Consider the following 23647-nt stretch of genomic DNA (forward strand, 5'->3'; position numbering starts at 1 on the left):
CAGAATGCTTGGGTACTGAAAACAATTCTAAGTGAACTGGCACTGATACTGTGATATGTATTTGGCAGTCTGCAGAAAGCCTTTTCTTGTAATACTATTGTTTATCTTTAAAGGTAAAGGTATCCCCTGTGCAAGCACCGAGTCATGTCTGACCCTTGGGGTGACGCCCTCTAGCGTTTTCATGGCAGACTCAATACGGGGTGGTTTGCCAGTGCCTTCCCCAGTCATTACCGTTTACCCCCCAGCAAGCTGGGTACTCATTTTACCAACCTCGGAAGGATGGAAGGCTGAGTCAACCTTGAGCCGGCTGCTGGGATCGAACTCCCAGCCTCGTGTGCAGAGCTTTCAGACTGCATGTCTGCTGCCATACCACCCTGCGCCACAAGAGGCTCAATTGTTTATCTTTACTACTTGCTAAATAAAATTACTAAATGTGAAGCCCAGGTAGCCTAAGGGAGTGCACCAGCTCTAAGGAATGTTTTACCTTTTTAGCTGTCTGGCTTTGATTTCAGAGATGAGGCTTTCAACTACCTGTCAGGTTACCAGACATGGTTGACTAGCTGCATTCAGCCTATGCAAGTCTAGCTTAGCAGACAGGACAATGGTGGCACAACCACAGGCCAATAGTGCTCACTCTTCTGAACTATTGGGCCATCATGGCAGCAGGAACATCAGTGCAGAATCATCTTTCTCCCTGTAGTTGCATGGAATACAAGGATGCCATTATAAAGTGAAATATCAATTTGAGCACACCTGCATATTGTGGTTAATTCTATGTATATAAAGAATGAAGAAGGCAATTTGTAAATTTTAAAACATGGATAGCCAAATAAAAATGAGACAAGCTACAAATTCTAAATGAATTCATAAAATGTGGTAATGGAAGTTGCCATCAAATCACAGCAGACTTTTGGATACCCAATATATTATTATTATTATTATTATTATTATTATTATTATTATTATTTAAGCTTATATCCTGCCACTTTCTGAAGACTCGCTGCAGCTTACAACATAAAAACCCCTATAAAATTGTCATATAAAACCCATGGTACCAGGGGCCCTAAGACCCTCTGCAACCATAAAGATTGGCAGCCGAAAAATTCCCTATCCCCTGAGCAGACCTCCCTAGAGGTAGGGGTGTAGATATAACACATCAAAGCCTGAGGAGGGGGCACAGTGTTCCAGGCACTGGCCTCAACCAAAGACCTGGAGGAAGAGCTCTGTTTTACAGGCCCTGCAGAACTGTGACAACTCCCAGGAGCTCTTTCCACCAGGTTGGGGCCAGGACCAAACAGAATTTTCAAGGCAAAAAATGAACAGAGGTAGTTTGCGATTGCCTGCTTCTGCATAGCAACTCTGGACTTCCTTGGAGGTTACCCATCCAAATAACAAATAGGGCCAACTATTCTTACCTTCTGCAGTCTGACAAGATTGGGCTAGCCCGGGTCATCCAAATCAGAGATTATAAAATGTACTTGTTGGATAAGGAGAATGGGTTGGCTCTGATAATGCCATTCTACCAAGATGCATCAAATTACTCCCTTTTGCTAAGTGTTCTTCTAACAAAGGAAGATATTATCCATCAAAGGAGCCTGAGTGGAAGGGAATCACTGGATCCAACCCAATGATTTTCACACTACATTATTATCGTCAATGCTAAAGGCTTGATCAATTACCATAAAGGAACAATTAAGTGACATGCAAAGCTCTTTGTGATGCCCAAACAAAATGGCACACTATGGGTTGATGGAAAAGTTAGCAAAATACTGAGTAATGGAGCAATTTGTATTCCCCATCTTATAATGCAAAATAACATGCCACTTTAACAATGATCTCTTTGTAGGAGACCTGTGAATCCCTGTTGGATATCACCCTGGAAGAAGTGAAGAAGGCTCAAGTTATAGCAAGAACGATGTGGAGCCTTTTTGGAATGAAGCTGCCGTTTTCTTGGTCAAGCACTGTGACTCCAAATCCTCCTATTGGTCTGGTGGTTGATGGGAGCACTCTGCATACCATTTTCCAGGGACAACTTGAGCATAAGTTTCTTGAACTAGCCAAGTACAGCCGCTCAGTTTTGTGTTGCCGGTGTACTCCACTGCAAAAAAGCATGGTGGTCAAACTTGTGCGGAGTCACCTGAAAGTCATGACTCTGGCAATTGGTAAGTAATTATCCTTTGAATGGCCTGATCCTGTTAACTGACTTCAGCTACTACTTAGCCTGCCTTATAAAAATGAATGCCATATCCTTGATTGTCCTGCTCTGCCCACCATTGGCTTATTGTTAATTATGAGGAATCAATGGCATGGAAGATGTATTGTCCATCTCTTCTTCATGTTTGTTCTGTTCTGGCAATTGAAAGAGTATTTACAATTGACAAGAGTTTCTACCAGTGGAGCATAACTTTCTTGCATTCCATCCGCTACACTGTTCCCCAGGAACAGCATTTACACAGGAATTTGGGGTGATGAGCAGGAGGGAAGAAAGAAAAAAGTTGTACACAGTGGATAGAAATCCTTCAGTCCCTTCTCTGTTACTATCTTTAAACCGCTCCGCGGTATTAAATAAAAGGGTATGGGCTAAGTGGGAGGCGAGTGGGCGGGTGCTGTTCGGGAGAAAAACTTGGAGGAGCAAATCAGGAGCCACGAAGCTCCTCAGAGTGGCACTCCAGGGCCAAGTGGCCAATTGGGAGGCACGCGAAGCACGCCTCCCCATTAGCTACTTGGCCCGTCTCCTGAACAGCGCGCTGCCGACTCTCCAGTCCTCCCAAGCCGCCATCTGAGCCGCTGCGCCCTCTGGATGGTGAGTCGCCCATTGACTTTGGCCGAAGACCGGGATGGCCGCAGGGGAGGAGAGTCGCCCCACGCCACTGGACTCAGGGAAAGCTGCTTTCCCTCCACCCACCAACAGCCCTTGACCGCCCAGGGACCTTGCCGCTACCCTCACTGTGCCTCCCCAGCCGCTGCCCGCGCCCCTCCCACCCCAACCCAGACCATCCCTTGGGGGGGGCCCGAAGTCTTCTCTCAGCCCCCACTTACAGTTTGCCGCCTGTCCACTGCATTCACTGCAACTGCCGCACCCACGCCGTGAGGCCCGCGTGGCTGCCACCACAATGGCGGCCCCAACCACGCATGTGCGGCCTTCCACGTGCTGTCCCGCTGCCACCTGCATCGCCCCCAGGCCTCACCACCCTGCTGTCCACGAGTGGAGGCCGCACCTGCCTACGCTGCCGAGCCGCTCCACCGCCAGCGCCGCACCTAGGCCTCGGGGCCCTCGCCCCACCACACGTCCGCGCGCTTCCACCCTGGCCTCCTTCCGCCCGCCATCGCCCCACCGCACACCCGGCCCCTCTCAATTGCCTGCAGCACTGGCGACGAGTGCTGAGAACCACCGCCACACCCAGCGAGCCTGCCGACAGTGAGTGTGGCTGGGGAAAAGGGGAGGGGTCCCCAAAGGGACCGGCTGCTGTGGCAGCACTCACGCCCGGGCGGACAGCCGCCCAGACCCCCACGCTCCCACAGCTAGCGCCCGCTGTATTTACAGCACAATGGGCTTAATTTCTAGGAACTCCATAATTTAACAAAGTGCAATACCAAAGAATCATGAAACTAAATCCATAAGCTAAAAAAGACTTTAAAGATGGTTTATATCAAAAAGTAGGCACAACACACACATACACACACATACACACACTATGTCCTATGGGAAATTGTTTTTGAAACCAAAGTAGGGGAGAGACAAGAATTCCTCTGAGCTTGTGGAAACTCCAAACTGTTTTCTTGGATCCTGGCTTTGACACTAAGCAGGATTATATCTCAATTCTGAAAAAAAATTGAACGTAACATTTAAAAGTTGTTAAAATCACAATGCTTTTATTCTGTTTCAGGTGATGGTGCAAATGATGTAAGTATGATTCAGGCAGCTGATGTTGGAATTGGCATTTCTGGACAAGAAGGCATGCAGGTATGCATGACAATTTGAGAGCATGCTTTCATTTTTGCCAGTTGCTGTTTAAGCATTTATTGTCAGTGTTCCAAATTTTATGTCAGTAAAGGTTTTCTGAATCTGAATAAGAGTCTGTTCTATGTATAACATGAATTTAAGTTATCCGTATTGCTGTATTGCTGCATTATACCCATTATCCATAGTGAAACCAAGGTGAAATGTCCTGGATTTGCAATTAATCAAAATGTCTACATCCTTGCCCATATTATTTATTTAAGCATACAGCATATCCTCGAAGCAAATATCTAAAGCTGGTGACACTGTTATGACTCATTTGTTAACACAATAATTGAAGGATGTGCAGACCTCTGATTCTGAGTTGTAGATACTAAGTAGCTAAGGAGACCAGTGAGCCCATAAATAGTGTTTTGCCCTGCAGTCGCCCCCAAATGTACTGCTGTGGCTGCCCCGGGTTAATTCCTGGTTGCTGACTGGCCCAACCCTTGACAGCTAGGTTAACCCAGATGTTTCCCAGTTCCACCAGACTTCACGTAGAATCACATTAGCTAAAAGTCTACACACAAGATTTCAGGGGCATCTCATATTCCCCTCCACCGCTGTTTCCTCCCCTTCCCTGAAAACACCCAACTACTCCTTTTCCTGTTTCCTTCTTTCCTACCTCCCCACCAGCCAACCCACCTTTATCTGTACCCTTTCTTCAGCTTCCCCTTCTTCTCTCCCCCTGGTAGCCTGCATCCAGGAAAGCTGTGAGGAACCCTTATGGACTTGCTAAGTACACATTTCTTTACCATATATTCCCCCTCCCTTTACTGTTTCCTCTTGCCCCACTTCTGGCAACCCGTTCTAGCAATCTTTCCCTGCTTCCTGCTCTCCTTCCCATGATGTGGGACAGGGATATGTGGGGCATTGGCATTGCAGATAACATGACGCCACTTTAGGGAAAACTGGAATTACCATCACATTTTTCTAAGAAATCCTGCAATGGTGTGATCACATCCCAGACAATACCTGCATTTTTGTTGTCCTTTTTCTCCCACTACGTAAAGGAGTGATGGGGGGGGGGAGAGAACGGGTTGCTGGTGGGAGACCTGACTCCACAGTGGGAGACCTGATAACCTACCTATCAACCAACCTTTTATCTACCTTTTATTATTATTTCAAATATTATTATATCAAATAATATATTTATTATTTGTTTACTTCACTTCGCCACAATGGGGAAGCAGCTTATTTCATTATCCTACCCTCCATTTTATCCTCACAACAACCCTGTGAGGTAAATCAGGCTGAGAATATATAACTATCTTAGGGTCACCCAATGAGTTTCCATGGCAGATGATAATCTGAAATGATAACCACTACTGGTTATTGTGGGATTGTAGGGTGACTGCTGTTGAACAGTCGGAAGCAGTCAGGCCTGAATAAGTCATGCAAGTTGGGTGTTGGCAGGTCACCTGGTGGTTGTTCATGGATAAGGTGACCAGATTTTAATATTGGTAAAGCGGGACACCATTGACCGGGGGGGGGGTGTCTTGATTAAAAATTTGGAGCAACAAAAAGTTTCATGGAACGCATAGAATGCAAAAATAGTATTGTCATATATATATATTTAATTTCAACATAAGTACAATTTGCCAGGTGCCCCCAGATGTCCCTCCAAAAGTGGGACAATCTGGTCACCTTATTCATGGGCCATACCTCCCATCAGTCCCCCTCTCAAAGGCCAAAACAACCCTGGAATCAGTTCTGTCCCCACTCTCCTGCCTTTTACTGACATAAGGTTTGATAGCTGACAATATTGTTGTAGTTGCCTAGCAAAGGCTACTGAACGTATTTATGTCTTAAATGCCCTGCTTCTTTCATTTTGGAGGGTTTTAATCCTGCCTCCAATGTACTTCAGACTTTTCCTTTTTTCTTTTTTTCTTTTTGGTTTGGGATTCTGTTTGTCTTTTTTTGCTCACCTGAGACTCTTCTTAGGTTTGTAGAAAGATCTATGTTGTCTGTTCCTGGCTCCAGTCTCCAGATTTAACTATCCACAGTTTTGGCCACATTGAGGATTAGATGTATTGATAGGATAAACAGCAATCATAAACTAGCTACATATCGTATTTTCCCTTCATCTGGTGCTGCAAGCTATCTTATTCAGTGTTGTTAGTTTCCTCCTTTTAGGCTCACTTCCTATTGACTCTGTTGATTGTACTATTAGTCATTGTGAAAACCTTGGTAAGGTGTTGTAGTTTCATAGTAAGACTCCAAATGGTTTGTAAGTTACACCAGAGATGGGACGCATTCAATATTCCTTGTTTTCATTTGACATAATGGTCAGCTTGAGTCAGATAAAGCAAAGAAAACAAATTACTTATTTTAATAATTTTTCTATTTTTAGGCTGTTATGGCCAGTGATTTTGCCATATCTCGATTTAAGCACCTCAAGAAGTTGGTTCTAGTCCATGGGCACTGGTGTTATTCTCGTTTAGCAAAGATGGTAATTTACTTTTTCTATAAAAATGTGGTAAGTTCAATGTTTTGGGGGGTTTTTTTGCTCTATACAAGCTAATCAGGCTTTCTTCCCACTGTCACAGAAAATTTCCTGAAAGAACAATTCATATATGGGGTGTGCAGTCAGATGTTGCCAACCTATGCAATGTTTGATATTTCCTGTACCAGGTCTTTCATACGATTTTCAGAGCTGGCCTTTGGAGGTTAAAGGCTAGATCTTCTCATTGAGGGGTAGAAGGCTCTTTCTGTCTCTCTTTGTATCCTCACTCTTGATTTGTCTGGGAAGAGGCACTTTCAAAATTATTTTGCATAGGAAAGTCAAGAAGGGCATTATTGGGAGCATTGTTCCACTATTTCCAGAACCATAAAAATTTCCATTATTTCATTCGTATGAAAATGTTCTATTACTTTCTAATAAGAAATTAAAGTGATAATTTTACAAGTGAACACCTCCAGATTGATATTCTACTTGATTGGGAACCTCCTCCAGGTAGCACACAGGTTTCATATTAATATGTCATAAAATTCCAATGAAAACTTTAAATCATAAACAACCATTCAATAAAAAAAGGTGAGGAAACCAGCTAACCCTGGATTGGCAAAACAGGTTCTTTGAATTTTTTCTAAAAACCACAAAGAAATACCTCTGATTATTCCCCCCTCCCCCCTTTTTTTAAAGGTTACCCTGACAGCTGTTTGTTTAATTCTGGCTATGCTGCTGCATATAGAATGATAAATTATAACCATTCAAAATGGGAGTTGGCTCTGGATTAGGCTGAAAAAGCCTGCCAATATGTTTAATTTGATGAGAGCCTCATGCTAGTAATTAGCAACAACAGTAATCAGCTTTAGCAGTATAATGGAAAGCTTCATTACACACACCTCCGTTCTTAGGTAATACATTTCCAACATGCAATGCAGCATCCTTTGGAAATCCAAAGCCTAGGTTGGTAAAGAGTAAGGAAACAGCCAGTCTTCAAAGGAAAAATGTATATCACCTTTATAATGTTGATTCATGCTTTTTATTCCCTGTCAGTCAATTTTGGAAATCCCAGTCCTACTTTACTTCATGGCTACTTTCTGGATTGATGTTAAAATGCTTTTTTCTTTGCAACTATTATCTTGCAGACATACTTAACTCTGGGTAAAATGCAGGAAAATGGTTTATTTCCTCGTAAACATTGCATTTCTAGGATACAGATACTTAATTCAAATAATCTGTGTTGCAGACTCTGTTCTCAGCTGCTGTAGCTGGAGAAAGGAGGCAACTCTGTGAGAGCCTTATGAGTGGAGGGCAAGGGAGGCAGTAAAGCTTGGAATCGGTCTTTACACTTTCCCATTTATAATGGCTTGCTTGTTTACGGTGGGCACAGTCTATGGGATTGCAGTCCCTTTGTCTATGTAAATGGAGGAGTCAATGTTTTGAAGTGTTCCTTGCTCACTCCTGCAGAAAGAGGATTTGGAGTGAGTGTGTGCTTTTGCTCATCACCTTCTCCCTCTTCTCTCCTACCCACCGCTGTTTGTCTTTCTTCACTTCTTGTCAAAGGAAGAAGAAAGCTACACCACTTCTTCTTTTTCCTTCCAACCACTGTCATTGCCTTTCTGCTGGGTAGCAAGCACCAGCAATCCAGCTCCTCTTTTCTGGACCTCCCACTCTGCTTACTCAGTTGCCTGCCTTACCTTCTCTTTTTTGCCTGCCACAACTTCCTGAGAGCTGTTCCTGTTGTTAGCTGCAGCTGCGCAGATAAATCCCCCACCCATCCATTTTTCCCAATTTGCCAGAACCCCCATAAGACTGAGAAGAGCCTTAAGAGTGCTAAACTCCTACGATCAATTTAATAGCCTGGTAATTAACCACAATAAGACCAAGATCGTGGTATGTGGTAAGAGACCTAAATCTCATATTTGGAAACTAAATGGCGCCCTAATAGAACAAGTCCAACAGTATAAATATCTTGGCGTTATTTTCCAGGCAACTTATTCAAGATCTGCCCATATCAATAACATCTCTTTAAATGCACAGAAAAGTGCTGGTGCAATTAAAAAATTCTTCTGGCAGAAAGGAGGCTGCTACATTCCAGCACCAATTAACATCTTCAAGGCTAAGGCTCTTGTTCAGCTAACATATGGGGCTCCAGTTAGTATAACAAGCAGATTGGGCAGTCTAGAAAAGGTCCAGTCTAAATTTCTGAGGGCAATTTTGGCAATACCAAACAACATCTCAAATGTAGATTGAGACAGGTATGGTCAATGTTCAGTCCAGGTTTTGGATAGCTACCTTTGCATTCTGGCTAAAATTACTTTTCCAACAGCAAGGTCTTGCAAGTCTAATAGTGATAGACACATTCATCGCACCTTGGCAAATTGCACTCCCAGTTTAGGATTTTTCTGCAAGCCTGGGGTGTCCTCCAAGTGTGCTGAAAAATCTTATTGCTGTGTAAAACACCCCAATTGATGGATTTAGGTACTTGCAAGTAGGGCATTATTGGCTTTTAGATATATAGATTAAATATATGCCCCTTTAAATATGAATCTTCAGGAGGATCTTCAGTATGCCAATTGCTGGCTGCAATCTGCCATTCTGCTGTAGAAGTTCCTAACATTTTGCCAAAGAGCCTGTCCATCAGGGAGTCTGGCTTGTCCTACATTTTTAAAAAATGGATTGCTATATCTTCAGTTTTATTATACTACTTCCATATTCATAATTTAAACACCTGTAATATTTGTAAAAAAAAAAAAAAGATAAAGGTATCCCCTGAGCAAGCACCGAGTCATGTCTGACCCTTGGGGTGACGCCCTCTAGCGTTTTCATGGCAGACTCCATACGGGGTGGTTTGCCAGTGCCTTCCCCAGTCATTACCGTTTACCCCCCAGCAAGCTGGGTACTCATTTTACCGACCACACATTGGTCAAAACAAAGTTCGCTTTGATCCTATTTCGGACCTCAAGCTTGGTCCTCTGGAGTAGCGATCCCCAACCTGTGGGCCGTGGACCACATGTGGTCCTTCGACTAATTGGAGGTGGGCCCCGAAGGACGCCTTCTCCCCCCCCCGCCCCTTTACTTCACCCCCCCGGCCCTTTATAACACACTTCGGGTGTCATTGTCTCCCATCACTCCCAGATGGGACTATCTCATTGCAGAGAAACAAGCTCAGGGTTCCCATTGATTTGTCATTGTCATGAGTTAAAATTTCCATGAAAATAAAATGTTCCTTATGTTAATTGTTGTGGCGTGTCTGTATCTTATTTTGAAGGGATGTTTAAACATTACCATAGCGATCAGAGAGCGCTAGGGCAGTGGTTGAGAGTAGAGGAGTAAACTACCCCCCCACCGGGCCTCAGTAGAAGGCGTTGAGTGGTCCCTGGCGTTGAGTGGTCCCTGGTGATAAAAAGGTTGGGGACCACTGCTCTGGAAGATAGTTAACATGACCACATACATAATATTTACCATCATGGACTTAGAAAAACTAGGTCAAGGACATTTTTAGAATTTGAGGCAAGGGGGGACAACCATGTGGGGAGGAAATTATAGCTGCAGACAATGACCCCCTCTCCTCAACTGTAAATTACTTCTCTTCTAAAGCAGCTTTTCATTTTAAAAAAATGTTGTCAGGACTCAGTTACAGACATTTGAAGGCAATGGATGATTACCCTGTAGTCTGATCAAAAGTTCAGTCAAGGCTAAATACTTGAGGTTTAGCTCATTTGAAGTTGTTAAGACCAAAGTTTTCAAAGAGCACATATGAATTATGCATAAGCATGCAAATAATATCCTGAATATTACAAACATTGCCTTTTAACATATTCCCACCAGGCCTACGTCAACCTGCTCTTCTGGTACCAATTTTTCTGTGCTTTCTCGGGGGCCTCCATGATAGACTACTGGCAAATGATCTTTTTCAATTTGTTTTTCACTTCTGTGCCGCCCATCCTTTCTGGAGTCCTGGATAAAGATATTTCTGCAGAAACTCTATTAAGTTTGCCTGAACTGTACAATAGTGGACAAAATTCAGAGGTATACCTTTCTTGTTCAAGTGTGTTTTATGGGTTCCTGCAAGCCTGAAATCACAACCATTGTAATTATCCCAAAGTGAAATGTGCTTCATAAAATAGATGTCATGGATATCTGTGGCTTAGTCGGTGCTGTACTAGCTTTATAAAGGGGTCTCAACAAGGCTAGCCTAAGGCTCAAAGCAGATATTACTTGGAGTTTCGTGACTCTTTCCTCTGTGTTTTTTTTTTAACCCAAGTAGCTGGACAAGAAAAAGAATGGAAGAGAGGTCTGAGTCTAAACAAGCATGGAGGAAAGAATCTTCAGTGTGTACTTGCATTTCAGCTGCATATACAAGTATACCATTTGGGTGGCTTGTCTAGTACTGAGAGAAGAAACACAATGAAATCAAAAGATATTAACAAAGCTATGAAATGATCAGTGGCATTTTAGAAAGCAGATAATTATGTGCACTGAAATGCTGCAATATCAGTTATAACTATTTATTTTGGAAGCCTGTGTTGTTATCTTTTTGTACATTTAGGACTTGCAGTATGCAAAGCTCTTTACAGTCCATCCTTCCCTGGATCTCAAAATACCCCCATCTTACACTTGAGGTACTGGAGCTCAGACCATTACCTGTTTAAGGACAGCTTGTCAAGTTTACATTTGAATGGAGTACTGAATATCTGTTTCCCAGATCTGTGTCCAACACTGTTCTAATGAAGAATATTTGAGCCATATCTCATACACAGATAATTACTGGTTGGCACAACACTCACGTCTACTCTTTCCAATAAAATGAAACTATTTTGCAATTTTCTGCTCACTATGGCCTTCATGAGGGAAATAAAGCTGTGATTTCCTCCGTGGGGTATGCCGAGCTATCATCAGTAACAATCAACGTGCATTTTCTATCCCTAAGATGGCCATCAGGGCCTATCACTGAGGCTCCAGTGAACATATGAAGCTGCCTTCCCCTGGTCCACTCAGTGTGACTGGCAGTAAGTCTCCAGGGTCTCAAGAAGAGGCCTTCCCCAGCTTCTGTGAGACCTTTCATTGGAGATGCCAGGAACTGAACTCTGCATTCAAAACATATGTTCTGAACCCAAGTCCCAACTCTACACACTTGCACAGGTACACAGATAGGGCTTACAGTATTTGCCTCCTGCCAGATTCTGCAGATAAAACTTGAGTACCACTGGGTGCCTGCACTTCAAGGCCACTGGATTAGAAAAAGTTGGGTTGTTAGTGGCACAAGTACATGGATAGCAGCTGAGTGGCCAGCTGCCCTTCTTTCAGATTACAGTGCTGCCCCTTGAAGGTGGAGGAAAGGTGACATAATGCAGAACCTAGGAAAGTTGTGAAGGGAACTCCCAGGAGTCATCTCAGTCTTTCAGCAAAAAAAAGCGGGAAGTGAGACTTTGGTAGGAAACTACAAGGTACTGAGTCCCAGAAGACATGTAAAACGGGGGGGGGGGGGAGGCTGATATACTTAATTGTGTGCAAGCCAAAGATTATTATATACAGTGCAAACATGAAATGCAATTCCTGAAAGCAGTCTCTGTATACAGGATGATACTATAAGGCAGCAGTCCGCAACCTTTTGCAGGCCGTGGACCGCTGCGCCCGGGTGTGGGGAGAGGGCAACCCGGGGCCCCGCGCACGCGCCCCAGCCCCAGCGCAAACATGCATGCGTGGACTTGCCGCACGTGTGCGTTTGCATCCGGCAGGGGTGCAAACCCGCGCACACGGACTTGCCGTGCATGCGCGTTTGCACCCCGCTGGACGCAAACGCACACGCGCGGCAAGCCCGCACATGCACGCTTGCGCCACTGGCATGCCGGCAGCTGCAGCTCCCTCTCCCCACCCCTCCAGGCCACAAGGAAATCGGCCGCTGAAGCAGCTGATTAGCTTGCAGCCCGGCAAGCTCTTCCCCCCCCGAAAGCAAGAAGCTTGCCGGGCTGCAAGCTAATCGGCCGCTTCGGCGGCTGATTTGCTTGCGGCCTGGAGAGCTTCTCGCTGCGGGGGGGGGGCGGGAAGAGGGAGCCGCAGCCCAGTGCCAAGGGATTGGGGGTTGGGGACCACTGCTATAAGGTATGACCATAAAGGCATAACAATTCATTGTTGTATTGAATTATGACAGTAAAGTATAATTTACACTGTTTCCCTATCTTCTTCAGAATTGCGTCTGTTACTGTCCACTGCAGTGCCAGTTCAGAAGGGCCTGTACAGTTGTTGTAGCCTGTCTGTAAAAGACAACAGGCAAAACAGGAGAAGATCAGGATATCATCACTGTAATGATGAGCTGTAAAATACCAATAATGTAAAATCTTGCAAGTCCCTTAAAAATCATTGATCTCTTTGTATCATAATTTGCTTACAGATATACAAGCCATTGACATTTTGGGTCACCATTTTGGACGCTTTCTACCAGAGTCTCATCTGCTTCTTTGTGCCTTATCTGGTAAGTATGTAAGGCATTTCCGAAACTGCATTAGATCCAGAGGTACTCTTCAGCCAGTGTATGTGCACTAGTGTTAGCAGAACAGTCCTTCTGTTGACAGAGAGAAGTGTTGCCAATTCCCACCTCCCATTATAGCCCCTCCATTTCATGCTCTTCATGAGGGAGATGGGAAAGTGTCCTTATGTGACTTTTCATTACGCCCACAGTACTTTGGATCCAAGCATAATCATCTGTAATCAAGTCAATATGCTAATGGTTGCTTCTTCTTTTCAGGTGTATTATGATTCTGATATTGATATTTTCACGTTTGGGTCAATCGTCAACACTGTCTCCCTCTTCACCATTCTGTTCCACCAGGCTTTAGAATTTAAAACTTGGGTATGTATATGAAGCTCTTGACTGGTTATGTTTTTAGAGGTAGCTGCTATTATTATTTCTACACACTAGAATAACAGCATGCAAGAGAATGCAAATAAATCAACAGCTAGAATCCATCAAGATATAAACCTTCTACAGGGAAACTGATCTGCAGTCTTCCAATCGATTGTAATTCCAGAAGAACTCCAGGCTCCATCTTGGAGCTGGTAACCCTAGCCTGGTCCCAAGTCAACTGGCCCTCCAAGGGCTGCCAGAGCCACAGCGCCCTTTCCCAGCCTTCTGCTAAAGGTTTACCCTTAAAACAAAATAGAAAAGAGGTCACTCTCTCCCTTCACATTTGCGATCTCAGAGGGTATGAAATTCTAAAAAGGTCTTATGGACTCATGGCTGTCAGAAGTGGAGGCATTTACATCTCTAGGTAAGTTTCTATAACTTGCATTTTCTCATGATCGATATTTTGTTTTTAAGTTTCATTAAACAAGCGATGTAGAGAGAGGTAGTATTTCTTCCAAGGAATACTGTTGCTGTGGTGACTTGTGAAGTTTTGTTTTTGAACTGATACTGACAATTACGCATTCTCCACTGTCTTGCAATGGAATTTAATTTGGGTTGTTGTTATAATTTCTGTTTTTGTCAACTCCATTTGCAGACGCTGTTCCATGGGATCACAATAATTGGAAGTATTCTGCTTTACTTCATTTTCTCAATCATCTACAATGCTGCCTGTATCACTTGCAACCATCCCACCAATCCTTACTGGATTATGGAGATGCAACTCTCAAACCCCACTTTTTATCTCATTTGCCTGCTCACACCAACTGTAGCACTTTTACCAAGGTTTGAACAGTTGCCTCTAATCCTTTGTATTACGATATAAATACCTCTAGTGTGTGGTTAGATTATCTTTGGGAATGTTCAGCCTCATTTAAGCATGATGGCAGGAGTGTGGGAAACATATATGCAGCATGAGCATGCAGTTTGATGCCTGCCCAGGCTACTGATCCCTGGCTAACTAATGATGCAAGCATGAGCCAAATGACAGAGTTTAAAAAACACATTCACTTCTTATCTGGCATCACTTTTAAATTGGGTATCAGAGATTATTGATCCAGATACCTCAACTCCTGCTTCTCACAGTGTCTCATTCCCCATCTGTGGCAAGAACTCCATTCGCAACCTACTTTTCAAAGTAGCCTCAGTCTGTGCAGTTAGTTAACCTCTGGCCATAGTGACTCAAGGGGCTCACTTGGAGAATTTCCTGCAGAAACTGGGGAAATAGCAGGAATATTCTGGGGAAATAGCAGGAATCGTGTCTGAGTCATCAGTCTTTAAGGCAGCCTTTCTCAGCCTTTCTCCCATTGAGAAACCTCTGAAATAATATTTAAGCTTCGAGAACCCCCAGAAGTGGTCAGCAAGCCACACCCCCAGAAGTCATGTCACCAGAAGTCACAGAAATATATGGTCATATCACTTGATTTTATATATATATATATATATATATATATATATATATATATATATATATATATATATATATATATATATATATATATATATATATATATATATATATATATATATATATATATATATATATATATATATATATATATATATATATATATATATATATATATATATATATATATATATATATATATATATATATATATATATATATATATATATATATATATATATATATATATATATATATATATATATATATATATATATATATATATATATATATATATATATATATATATATATATATATATATATATATATATATATATATATATATATTTTCTGGGGCTGCTGCAAAACCCTACGGTTTCACAACACCCTGGTTGAGAAAGCCTGCTTTAAAGGCTACAATTTCAGAAGAATTTTCTTCAAAGGAAGCTATAATGCACAGTGGGGAAATGTTTCTCCTTGGATGGTGTTGAAGACACATCTCCTGGTGTTGTGATTGCCCTCGTCTGCCATGCCTGAAGAGACCAGTAGTGGTGAAGGTGCAGAAGGACATATACAGTGGAACCTAGCTATGCAACTTGTGCCCTTGTTTCCCAGACAAAACTCCATGCAGACTTGCCTGTGGTGTGCGTTTCTTCTTTCTCCCAGTTTGTCACTGTTTTGTGATTTCTGACTGACCCTAGAAGTGAAGCCTAAATTCCCTGACAGCCCACATTCTGTCATGCGGTTTTTCCGTAGTTCAGAGAAACGGAGTCTGTGTGCCTTTGCGGGCATATAAAGGCTTTGTTGTTGGGCTGTGTAATACAGTTCTTTGAGTGGCAACCCTTGACCCTTTGAAAGAAAACTATTTTCTGGGCTTTTCTCTTCAGTGCTAGAATATGGAGGTTGCTAGCTTTCAGATCTTAAAACATTTCCCAGGTGTCAAACTGGTTTTGGAAGCTATACAGAGGTATAGCATCTACTCCTCACCTCCACCTCCATTGTCTGGAAGGTCAGCAGGAAGAATCTCCATTCCTTTTGAGTAGACTATTCCCATGACTTGAGGGCAGCTTCATGAGAGCATCACACTTTGTTTCTACAGTATTGTACTCCTTATGGTTTCTTTATCCACAGAATGAGAAATCATTTCCTCTGCTGGCAAATATTTGTTCAGAATGGGCTCCCCAGGAGTCCCTGTAGTATAGAAGTAGAACAGATGGCTTACAGGAGCTGTGTGAGGTCCACCATGGCTGTCAGTGTTCCAGCTGTCATTTGTGTATTTGAAAAGCCCTGTCCGAATATGGATAGACTTTGCAATGTATGGAAGACAGCCAGAGTTTCCTTCTGCCATATCACAGGGAAGGCGAGAGCTGGGCAGTAAGCTATCCCACACTGTAATCTTTCCTGTAGGGGATAGAGATAGGAAGGGGAAAAGAATAGAAATCCAGTTCTTCTGAAAAGTAGCAAGATACTGGAATGGTATCTGCTGATGGAAGTCCAGTTCCCTTCTTCACGGTAGCCCCATATCACATGGATTTGTGTCCAGTGATCCCTGCCAAGGTCCTTTTGGCAGTCAAGGTGGGGGGGCTCTTCCCCTGTTGCTCCAGTGGAAGAGCTGATAGGCTCCAACCCATCTTTCCCACTGCAGACAAAGAACTGGGAATATGGTCAATTTGTTCTGGAACTTTTAAGTGCTGCAATAACAGCAAATACAGACTATAAAGCAAATGAAGAAGGAATTCTATCAGAGCTGTAAAACTGAAGGGTGTAAAAAAAAATTCGCACTGAGAGTTTGAAATCTAAATAGACAAGCCAGCACAAGATCTGGCAATAGCCTCATGAAACAATTTTCACAGATCAGCCATCCACGTGCATAGAAACAAATGATGCTATACTTTATATCCTGCTAAATCTGTGCTGAAAACTAGTTCACAAGGCTGCCAGCAGCACCACAAGACAATCTGAAACCATTGTCCCATGTTGTAGTTTAGACAGTGCTAATCACTGCCACTTTCTGGTTAACCTGCAATCCTTGATTTTTTTCTTTTCTCCTTCCCCAAATATTGTGCTAAAGCAAGATATAGCCTGTGCCATGGTTAGAGCCAATTGCCCTTTGCAAGGCAAAAAGGGGCAAAATGTTCATCCATGACCTGCACAACCCATTAATCATTTAGCCAACCGGCAGCACTGGAGAAGGAGGCTCCACACTACATGAACGGGGTCTTGTGGCACTTTAACATGGGTCTGGGGCTTAGTAGAAGAGCAGATGCCTTGGATGCTGAAGTTTTTCCCCTTTCGTCAGTGCTGAGTTGAGGGATCTTAGGTAGCAGATGTTTGGAAAAAGTCCCTTCACATCTGACACTCCGAGGAACCATTACTAATGCCAGCAAACATAACTGAACTGGATGGAGAAAAGGCATAAGGCAATTTCATATATTACAAAAGCTTAAGCGATTTTTGTTTTGTAGCATACTTTTGTGGGCTACTCCATCTGATGCAGCAGAGGTGTGGACAAAGTTTGCTTCAAAGCACCACACTAGAATAATTGATCTTAATGTATTTTCAAGTGCCAAGGAAGTCTATCAGAGGAGAGGGAGATGCTGTTAATTGTTTTTATTGGTGGCACATGAAGTAAGCCAGTTGATATACTTGAGACATAAAAGTTTGATACTGTTTGTAGTAGGATCCCACCATGACAGAATTAGGATACTTCTTTCTGCATTGCAGTTGGCTTCAAACCAAGATGGCAACCTGCAAAGCATGAAGGCTATAAACAGCAGATCCATACAAATCCCCACCTGGGATGTGCCAGGTGATCTTCAGATTCTCATCATCAAAGCAATAATGAATACATTTCTTCTGTGGCTGTGTAGGGAATTTAGGAAGTGGAGAAAAATACCTAAGAATGGATTCTGTGACACTCCTGAGAAGGACCTGTAACTCAATAGCTTTGCATGCAGTTCAGTCTCCTACCATCTCTAGTTAGAAGGAGTTCAGCCAGAAAGTTTGAAGAGTTGGTTCACTGAAATGTTTTCTATGTGGAGCCTTTCAGAATCATGATTGGCTCCTTCCTCTGTGGCAGCCATTGTATGTGAATTGGTGTGACTTAAGAGTTTTTCCTAAAATTGCAAATGAATTCCAATGATCCCTTCCATTGAAGGAACTGGCAGCTTCAGAGGGTGGACCCAACGCCATCAGAACCCTCCTAAGCTCCCTCCCTTCCCCAAATTTCACCCTCCCCATGCACTGCCACCATATGTCCAGGAATTTTCCCCAGCCTGAGTTTGCCCCACCGACCATAGCCCCACCCACTGCAGCAGCCATGGTGGACCCAGACTACCCTTTCTGAAAATTCGTAACATTTTTGCAAGTTCAGAAGAGCTGGGTAACTCTTCCTTAATGACAAGCACCATATCTCCCCATCAGAAGACTGCAGGAAGGGTAAAGACTGACATGTCTAATTGCTAATAAATTGTTTTCCCTTTCCTAAGGTACTTTATCATGGCTCTGCAAGGCAGCTTCCAGGTTTCTCCCATTCTCAAAGCCCAACACCTGGATAAACTCCCTAAGGAACAACAGGACCAGGAAATTAAAAAATGGAAATCAAGGAAACCAGCCGTGTCTTCAGAAGCCACAGTTCCTAGCAACGAACTTACTCAGCCCACTGCAAATGTGAGCTTGCCGATATTTGATCGCACCGAAGCAGGAATGTCACTTTCTGGGAATGGCGGCCATCAGTATCTCTGGCCCCCAGAGCAGGACACACTAGGAGAATGGATGCCAAATACAGAAAGCAGTGACCATGCCAAAAGATGGACAGAGGAGGAGGAGGAGGCTGGGACTGCCAGTTCCTTTTTCGCAGAAGCTTCTCTTGGGCAACGTACAGCTGCAAACCCCTTTTCTGGCTTCCTTCCCAGTGATACTGGAAGCTCTTTTAGAAGGAGCCATCAGAGATCTGTCAGTGCAGTGACTCTGTGAAGGAGCTTGAACTCTTGATTTAACAAGGAGTGGTGCCCCGGAACCTTCTTTCCTTCCTACATAGCGGGAGGCTGAATCAGAGGGGTAAACAGAATTTCTATTTATATTAAATAACAGAGCCTTCTAAAAAGTGACATGCAATATAATTTACCAGCATACTGGAGTATTGCCTCTTCCCTCCACAGTATGACAAACCTCAAGAAAACAAGTATGTACTGATTTTGAAAGAGAAGTTCCACGTCACTTGAAGAAATATTACATTAGCATTCCCTAATCAATGTGAAAGAGACTCTGCTTGGAAAACCAAAAAAGGCACAATCATATCCCTCACACACACACACACACACACACACACACACACACACACACAGGTAGTTGTCCGTTTTCTGAATCAAGCCCTAACCTTGTCAGTCTTCATCTAGCAAATAAACGGAGGTATAACTGCAACCCAGTTATGACCAATGTATTATTGTGGCAATAGGTTTTAGGGATTGCTTTACCTTGTTACATCTTTAAACAAAGATCATCAGATTTAAGGACCTGAATGACCTCATTGCACTGAACTCACTAACCCGGACATTTTGCAATTTTTTTAAATAACCTTTTTTTTACAGTAAATTATTATATTACACAGCCACTTCTGACTTCTTGCAGATCCCCATTTGGGTGATTTCTGTAACCAACACCTGAACCTGAAACACTTGTGCCTGGATGTAGGCACTGTTGATTTCTAAGGAATTACCTTCCAGGAAGGTGTGCTTAAGATCAGGAAAATAATTTAGGTTTAAGCCAAAGTAACTGAGCTGCCATACCTGGATTTAAGCAAATTTATCTCCACTTAAATCAATAGGGCTAAGCAGGCTTAGACCTACCTGTTCTACTTTAATTGATTTTGTAGATCATTGCCTACCTAGAAATGACTTTGCCTGGGTCAGAGGAATGAAGAAGAAAGTGACTACCAGAATGTCGGTTTCAATCCTCAGCCACTCAAATTCAGGGTGTATTCTACTGCTTCATGCTGCTTCTACCTTGTGACTTGGAACAGAGACTGCTCTGGGTAGGGTAAATTTCAGGGGGAAATTGGCAGGCAAGGGAAAGACAATATGTCAGTCTTCTTGCCCATCATGTTTCCCTTGCAGTTCTTCCCTACTTCCAAAGCAAATCTGAAGAGACCAGTTTTGCAGGTGGCCAGCTTTAAGACCTGCAACAGAGGTGGCGTAAGCCGGTCTGCCTTAACTGGCAGCCTTGGGCAAACTGTTAGTTCAAGGTCAGGTCTCTGTAAGTGACACGAGAGATTTATTGTGAAGATTGTTAAGATAATGTTTTGTAAATCATTCCACACTACAGGAATAGCATATGAATAAAGCCAGAAATCTGAATCTAGCAGTCTGCATTTCTTCTTGTGCCCTAAAAATTCATTCATTCAAATTAACATGGTTTCTGGTGTGATCTATTTAGTTCAGGCACAATATATTCAATTAACAGGAATCCCGGTGAAGCCACTCATCTTCTTTTGTTTAGCACCATTTCATCACAGCAAGATGCCGACAAAATTGCCCATGCGTTGGGTTTGTGGAGAGTCAGAACCAGAGGACTTGCCAGGCAAGGAAAGCCAAAAGCAACCTCTTTTGTTTAGAGAAGAGATGTATTCAACACTTCATTAACTCTCAGATCATTGGCAGGAGCAGCAAGAGCTAAGCTGAGGAGAAAGACAAGACCCATTCATCACGTTCTGAGGAGGGATATGAAATGGAGAGGTTCTCATGGGAATCCGCTATTTTAACTTTGTAAACATTGGTGCATGTATAACTCTGAGCAATTGTCAATCTCTTACTAAGCCACTGTTTCCTTTTATCATTGCATCAGCCCAGTGCCGACACTGCAAGGCCATTAGGACCACATATAGGATGCAGAGCAATTAGATATTTGTAAGCAAGGGTAATCATTAAATATTGAAATGCAAATTCAAGAGCTAGCAGAAATGCTGATGATTGAAAGTACTTGGGATAATGTTAAAGACTGGAATTCATTGCTTTTGTCCAAATAATGGAGCTAACCATTGCTAGGGCTTCAATAATGATTATCCCTTGCACAAAAACAAGCCTGTATATTAGAAGAAAAAATTCACCATGTTTTCAGGAAAACACTTGCTTGTTGCCCTCTGCTATGCGAATCGGGTATGCAAAGGATGAATCAGCAAAGTCTTCACAGATTTCTTTCACTGCATCATACTCAGCTTTCCTACAGGGTCTGTGTAACTGAGAGCCAGTGCACAGTGGGCAGACCATTGGAGTCTGCCTAGGGGGACCCGGATACAGATGTAAGCCAAACTATATGGATCTCTGAGGAATCGGCTATGCAGGTGTCACAAGCAAACCATGATGCATTTGTGATATAAATGTACCTGAAATCACTAGACTCCCATGTTCACTCCTCTCTTCACATATGGCGTCAAGGTTAAAGTCTTCCTGGTTTATGCGTGTGTAACCCCAATTTGTAATGAAAACCAAATTCAAACACTCCAACAAACTGTTGCTTCTTGTTCACAAAGTGGGCGACGTGGAAAGTGCCATCAAGTTGCTGCAATTTATGGCAACCCCATGTTGGAAAAGGCAATGTCTGCTGCACAAAGAAGTAGAGAAGCCAGCAATTAGGATAGTGAGGTCAGCACCTTCTCTCCTGTTAAGTGTCCTTCCTTGTCTATCTTCTCTTCTCTTTCCTATCAAGTATATGAATTCCTAAATCAACCTTTATCTATTCTTTAATCAGGTTGTGCACTGTTGCTATTATTCTATCAGCACCCCATAGGGGTTCCAAGGCAAGAGGTGAACTGAGGTGGGTTGCTGTTGCCTGCCTCTGCACAGCAGACATGGAATTCCTTGATGTTCCTCCATCCAAGTACTAACCAGGGCTGATTCTGCACTTACTTTGTTTTTTCCAGTGTGGATCCTGCTAAATCCAGATCGATTTCAACTCGGTCTTCCTCTTTCCCGCCCCTCCCCACTGAAACAGAAAAGTGTTCTGCACAAGGTTAGGGAGGCTCAGAAGGGGAGGGGGGAGCCAAGTCCAGACGGAGCCTCTTTCTATTCTTTTCTTGAAGGGGGGGGTCAGAGGTTTGAAGACAACAGAGGAGGGAGATGAAAAACCATGTTGCAAATCTCTACCCACAGAAGTTATTGCTTCTACAGCTTCTGGGGAGAGAAAATTAGTATTTCCCCTTTAAGAAAAGCTTACACTCTGGGCTGCCTTGGCCAATCATGTCTCCTCTACCACAGGAGTCAACCCTGACCAATCAGGGCTTCTCTACTGTGGCAAATGCGACGCAGCCTGAGATCCACATACTTTCTCACTCCGATTCTGAAAATATTGAGGGTTAAAACCACTCTTGAATATCGCGAAGAAAAGATAGGTTGACTCTGGATCAATCCTGCTTGTTGCAGAAGGAAAATTTAAATCACCCAAAATCAAAACGGAAATTGCATTCTGTGTAGGTGGCAGGGACTGAATCGACCTGGGATTGGAATAAAAGCTCTGTGCAGCTTACACCCAGGGCTGACCCCTTTTTATATTCTGAGATCAAATTAGCCTGGGTCTTCCTGGTCAGGGCCACTCAGTCTGCACTCACAGTTTAATTTCTATTTGAAGCAGCATCTCTTTAATCCTCATCCTGTTCACATCTATTCCTGCCCTCTGCACCTATCTTCTTTCTGGGATATTCTTCTCCAGATCGCAGCATTTTAATCTGCATACTAATAAGAAAACCCGGATTGCCAAGATTATTTCTCCCCCTCCCCCCCCCCATTTGCTTGAGCGGTTAATTGGTCTCTGTTGATTGGTTTCTGGCAGGAGCAGGGCTTTTACCTCTGGGATTTGCATTTTGCATTTCAGTGCTTCTTGTTTTAAAGTTAAGGGGTCAGTTAACACTTGAAAAAAAAAGATTGTAAGTGGGGGGAACACTTTTCAAAAGTCTAGTGAGCTACCATTAGACATATAGCATTCAAAACCTCTAGGCCAGGTTTTCTGGAGTTTTCTCTCACTTTTTTTCCCAAAGGAAGACAGGCAATGTCTCCTTACTTTAAGAAACAAATTGCCAAGTTTGGAAGGACAGACCAACCAGTTTCTCCCCCCTCCCCTGTGAAGCACAAAGCAGCTAGAGGCAGAGATGGCTGATCTTTAACTCTTTACTGTATGAGTGCTTCTTGCATTGCTTAGAGAACTTGTACATTAAATGAAACAGCTTAGTAGCATGAAAGCTCAGACAGATTTTAGACAGCACCAGAAATTAAATGGTCCACTGCTGCTAGACGTCAACCAATCACCAGGGACCTCGGCACAATGTCCATGCTGGAGGTGGGGAAAGAAACTCCAAAATAGGCAAGGCACCTGGAAAAGAATGAGCTTGCATTTCCTAGTTGGCACAGAGAAAATCCACTCTTGCATATGCCGGGGAATAAGTAGTTTGACTGCAGAGTCAATCCTCAACTGTGAAGATGGGAGGGGGGGATGAGCAGCATCCCAGTGCAAATCGAGGTCAGGTGTAGATGGCATTTTTAAACCAAGGCCAACAGGTTTTAAAAGCCCAGTGCAGATAAGCCCCAGGATTCCAAATTGCAGTTTAATCCTGATGCAAAAGCCTAGTTTGTGGACAAAAACAAATACAAATTTACTACACCATCAAATTCAAAATACTTCCCCATTAAGGAATTCTTCATTCCTGCCACAGTTTATAAGTGGAAGAGAAAGGACATATACAGCCTTGAGGAATTTGAGGGGGCAGGTAGGATTTCAAGCTCATTCATCTCACAAACAAGATTCACTTTCTTCTTGAAGTCTCAGACAGCCAATGACTTTCAAGGACAGAGCTACACACTAAACCTCTATAAGCCACTGCGCAATTCTGGAATCCAGG

At 43.1% G+C, this 23647-nt stretch overlaps 1 protein-coding gene across 3 annotated transcripts in view; it reads left to right on the forward strand.

The window, feature by feature from the left end:
- Positions 1-20117, forward strand: part of ATP10B (ATPase phospholipid transporting 10B (putative)) — a 187511-nt gene extending 167394 nt beyond the window's left edge. For all 3 annotated transcript variants that reach the window (XM_077327217.1, XM_077327215.1, XM_077327216.1), the window contains 8 exons: positions 1847-2162; positions 3888-3964; positions 6354-6479; positions 10281-10481; positions 12844-12924; positions 13198-13302; positions 13952-14139; positions 18252-20117. In XM_077327217.1, the coding sequence (XP_077183332.1) occupies positions 1847-2162; positions 3888-3964; positions 6354-6479; positions 10281-10481; positions 12844-12924; positions 13198-13302; positions 13952-14139; positions 18252-18738 (1581 nt within the window). In that variant the 3' untranslated portion in view covers positions 18739-20117. The remainder of the gene's footprint in view (positions 1-1846; positions 2163-3887; positions 3965-6353; positions 6480-10280; positions 10482-12843; positions 12925-13197; positions 13303-13951; positions 14140-18251) is intronic.
- The last annotated feature ends 3530 nt before the right edge of the window (positions 20118-23647 follow it).

This window comes from Paroedura picta, chromosome 3, assembly GCF_049243985.1.
Source record: "Paroedura picta isolate Pp20150507F chromosome 3, Ppicta_v3.0, whole genome shotgun sequence".
NCBI lineage: Eukaryota > Metazoa > Chordata > Lepidosauria > Squamata > Gekkonidae > Paroedura > Paroedura picta.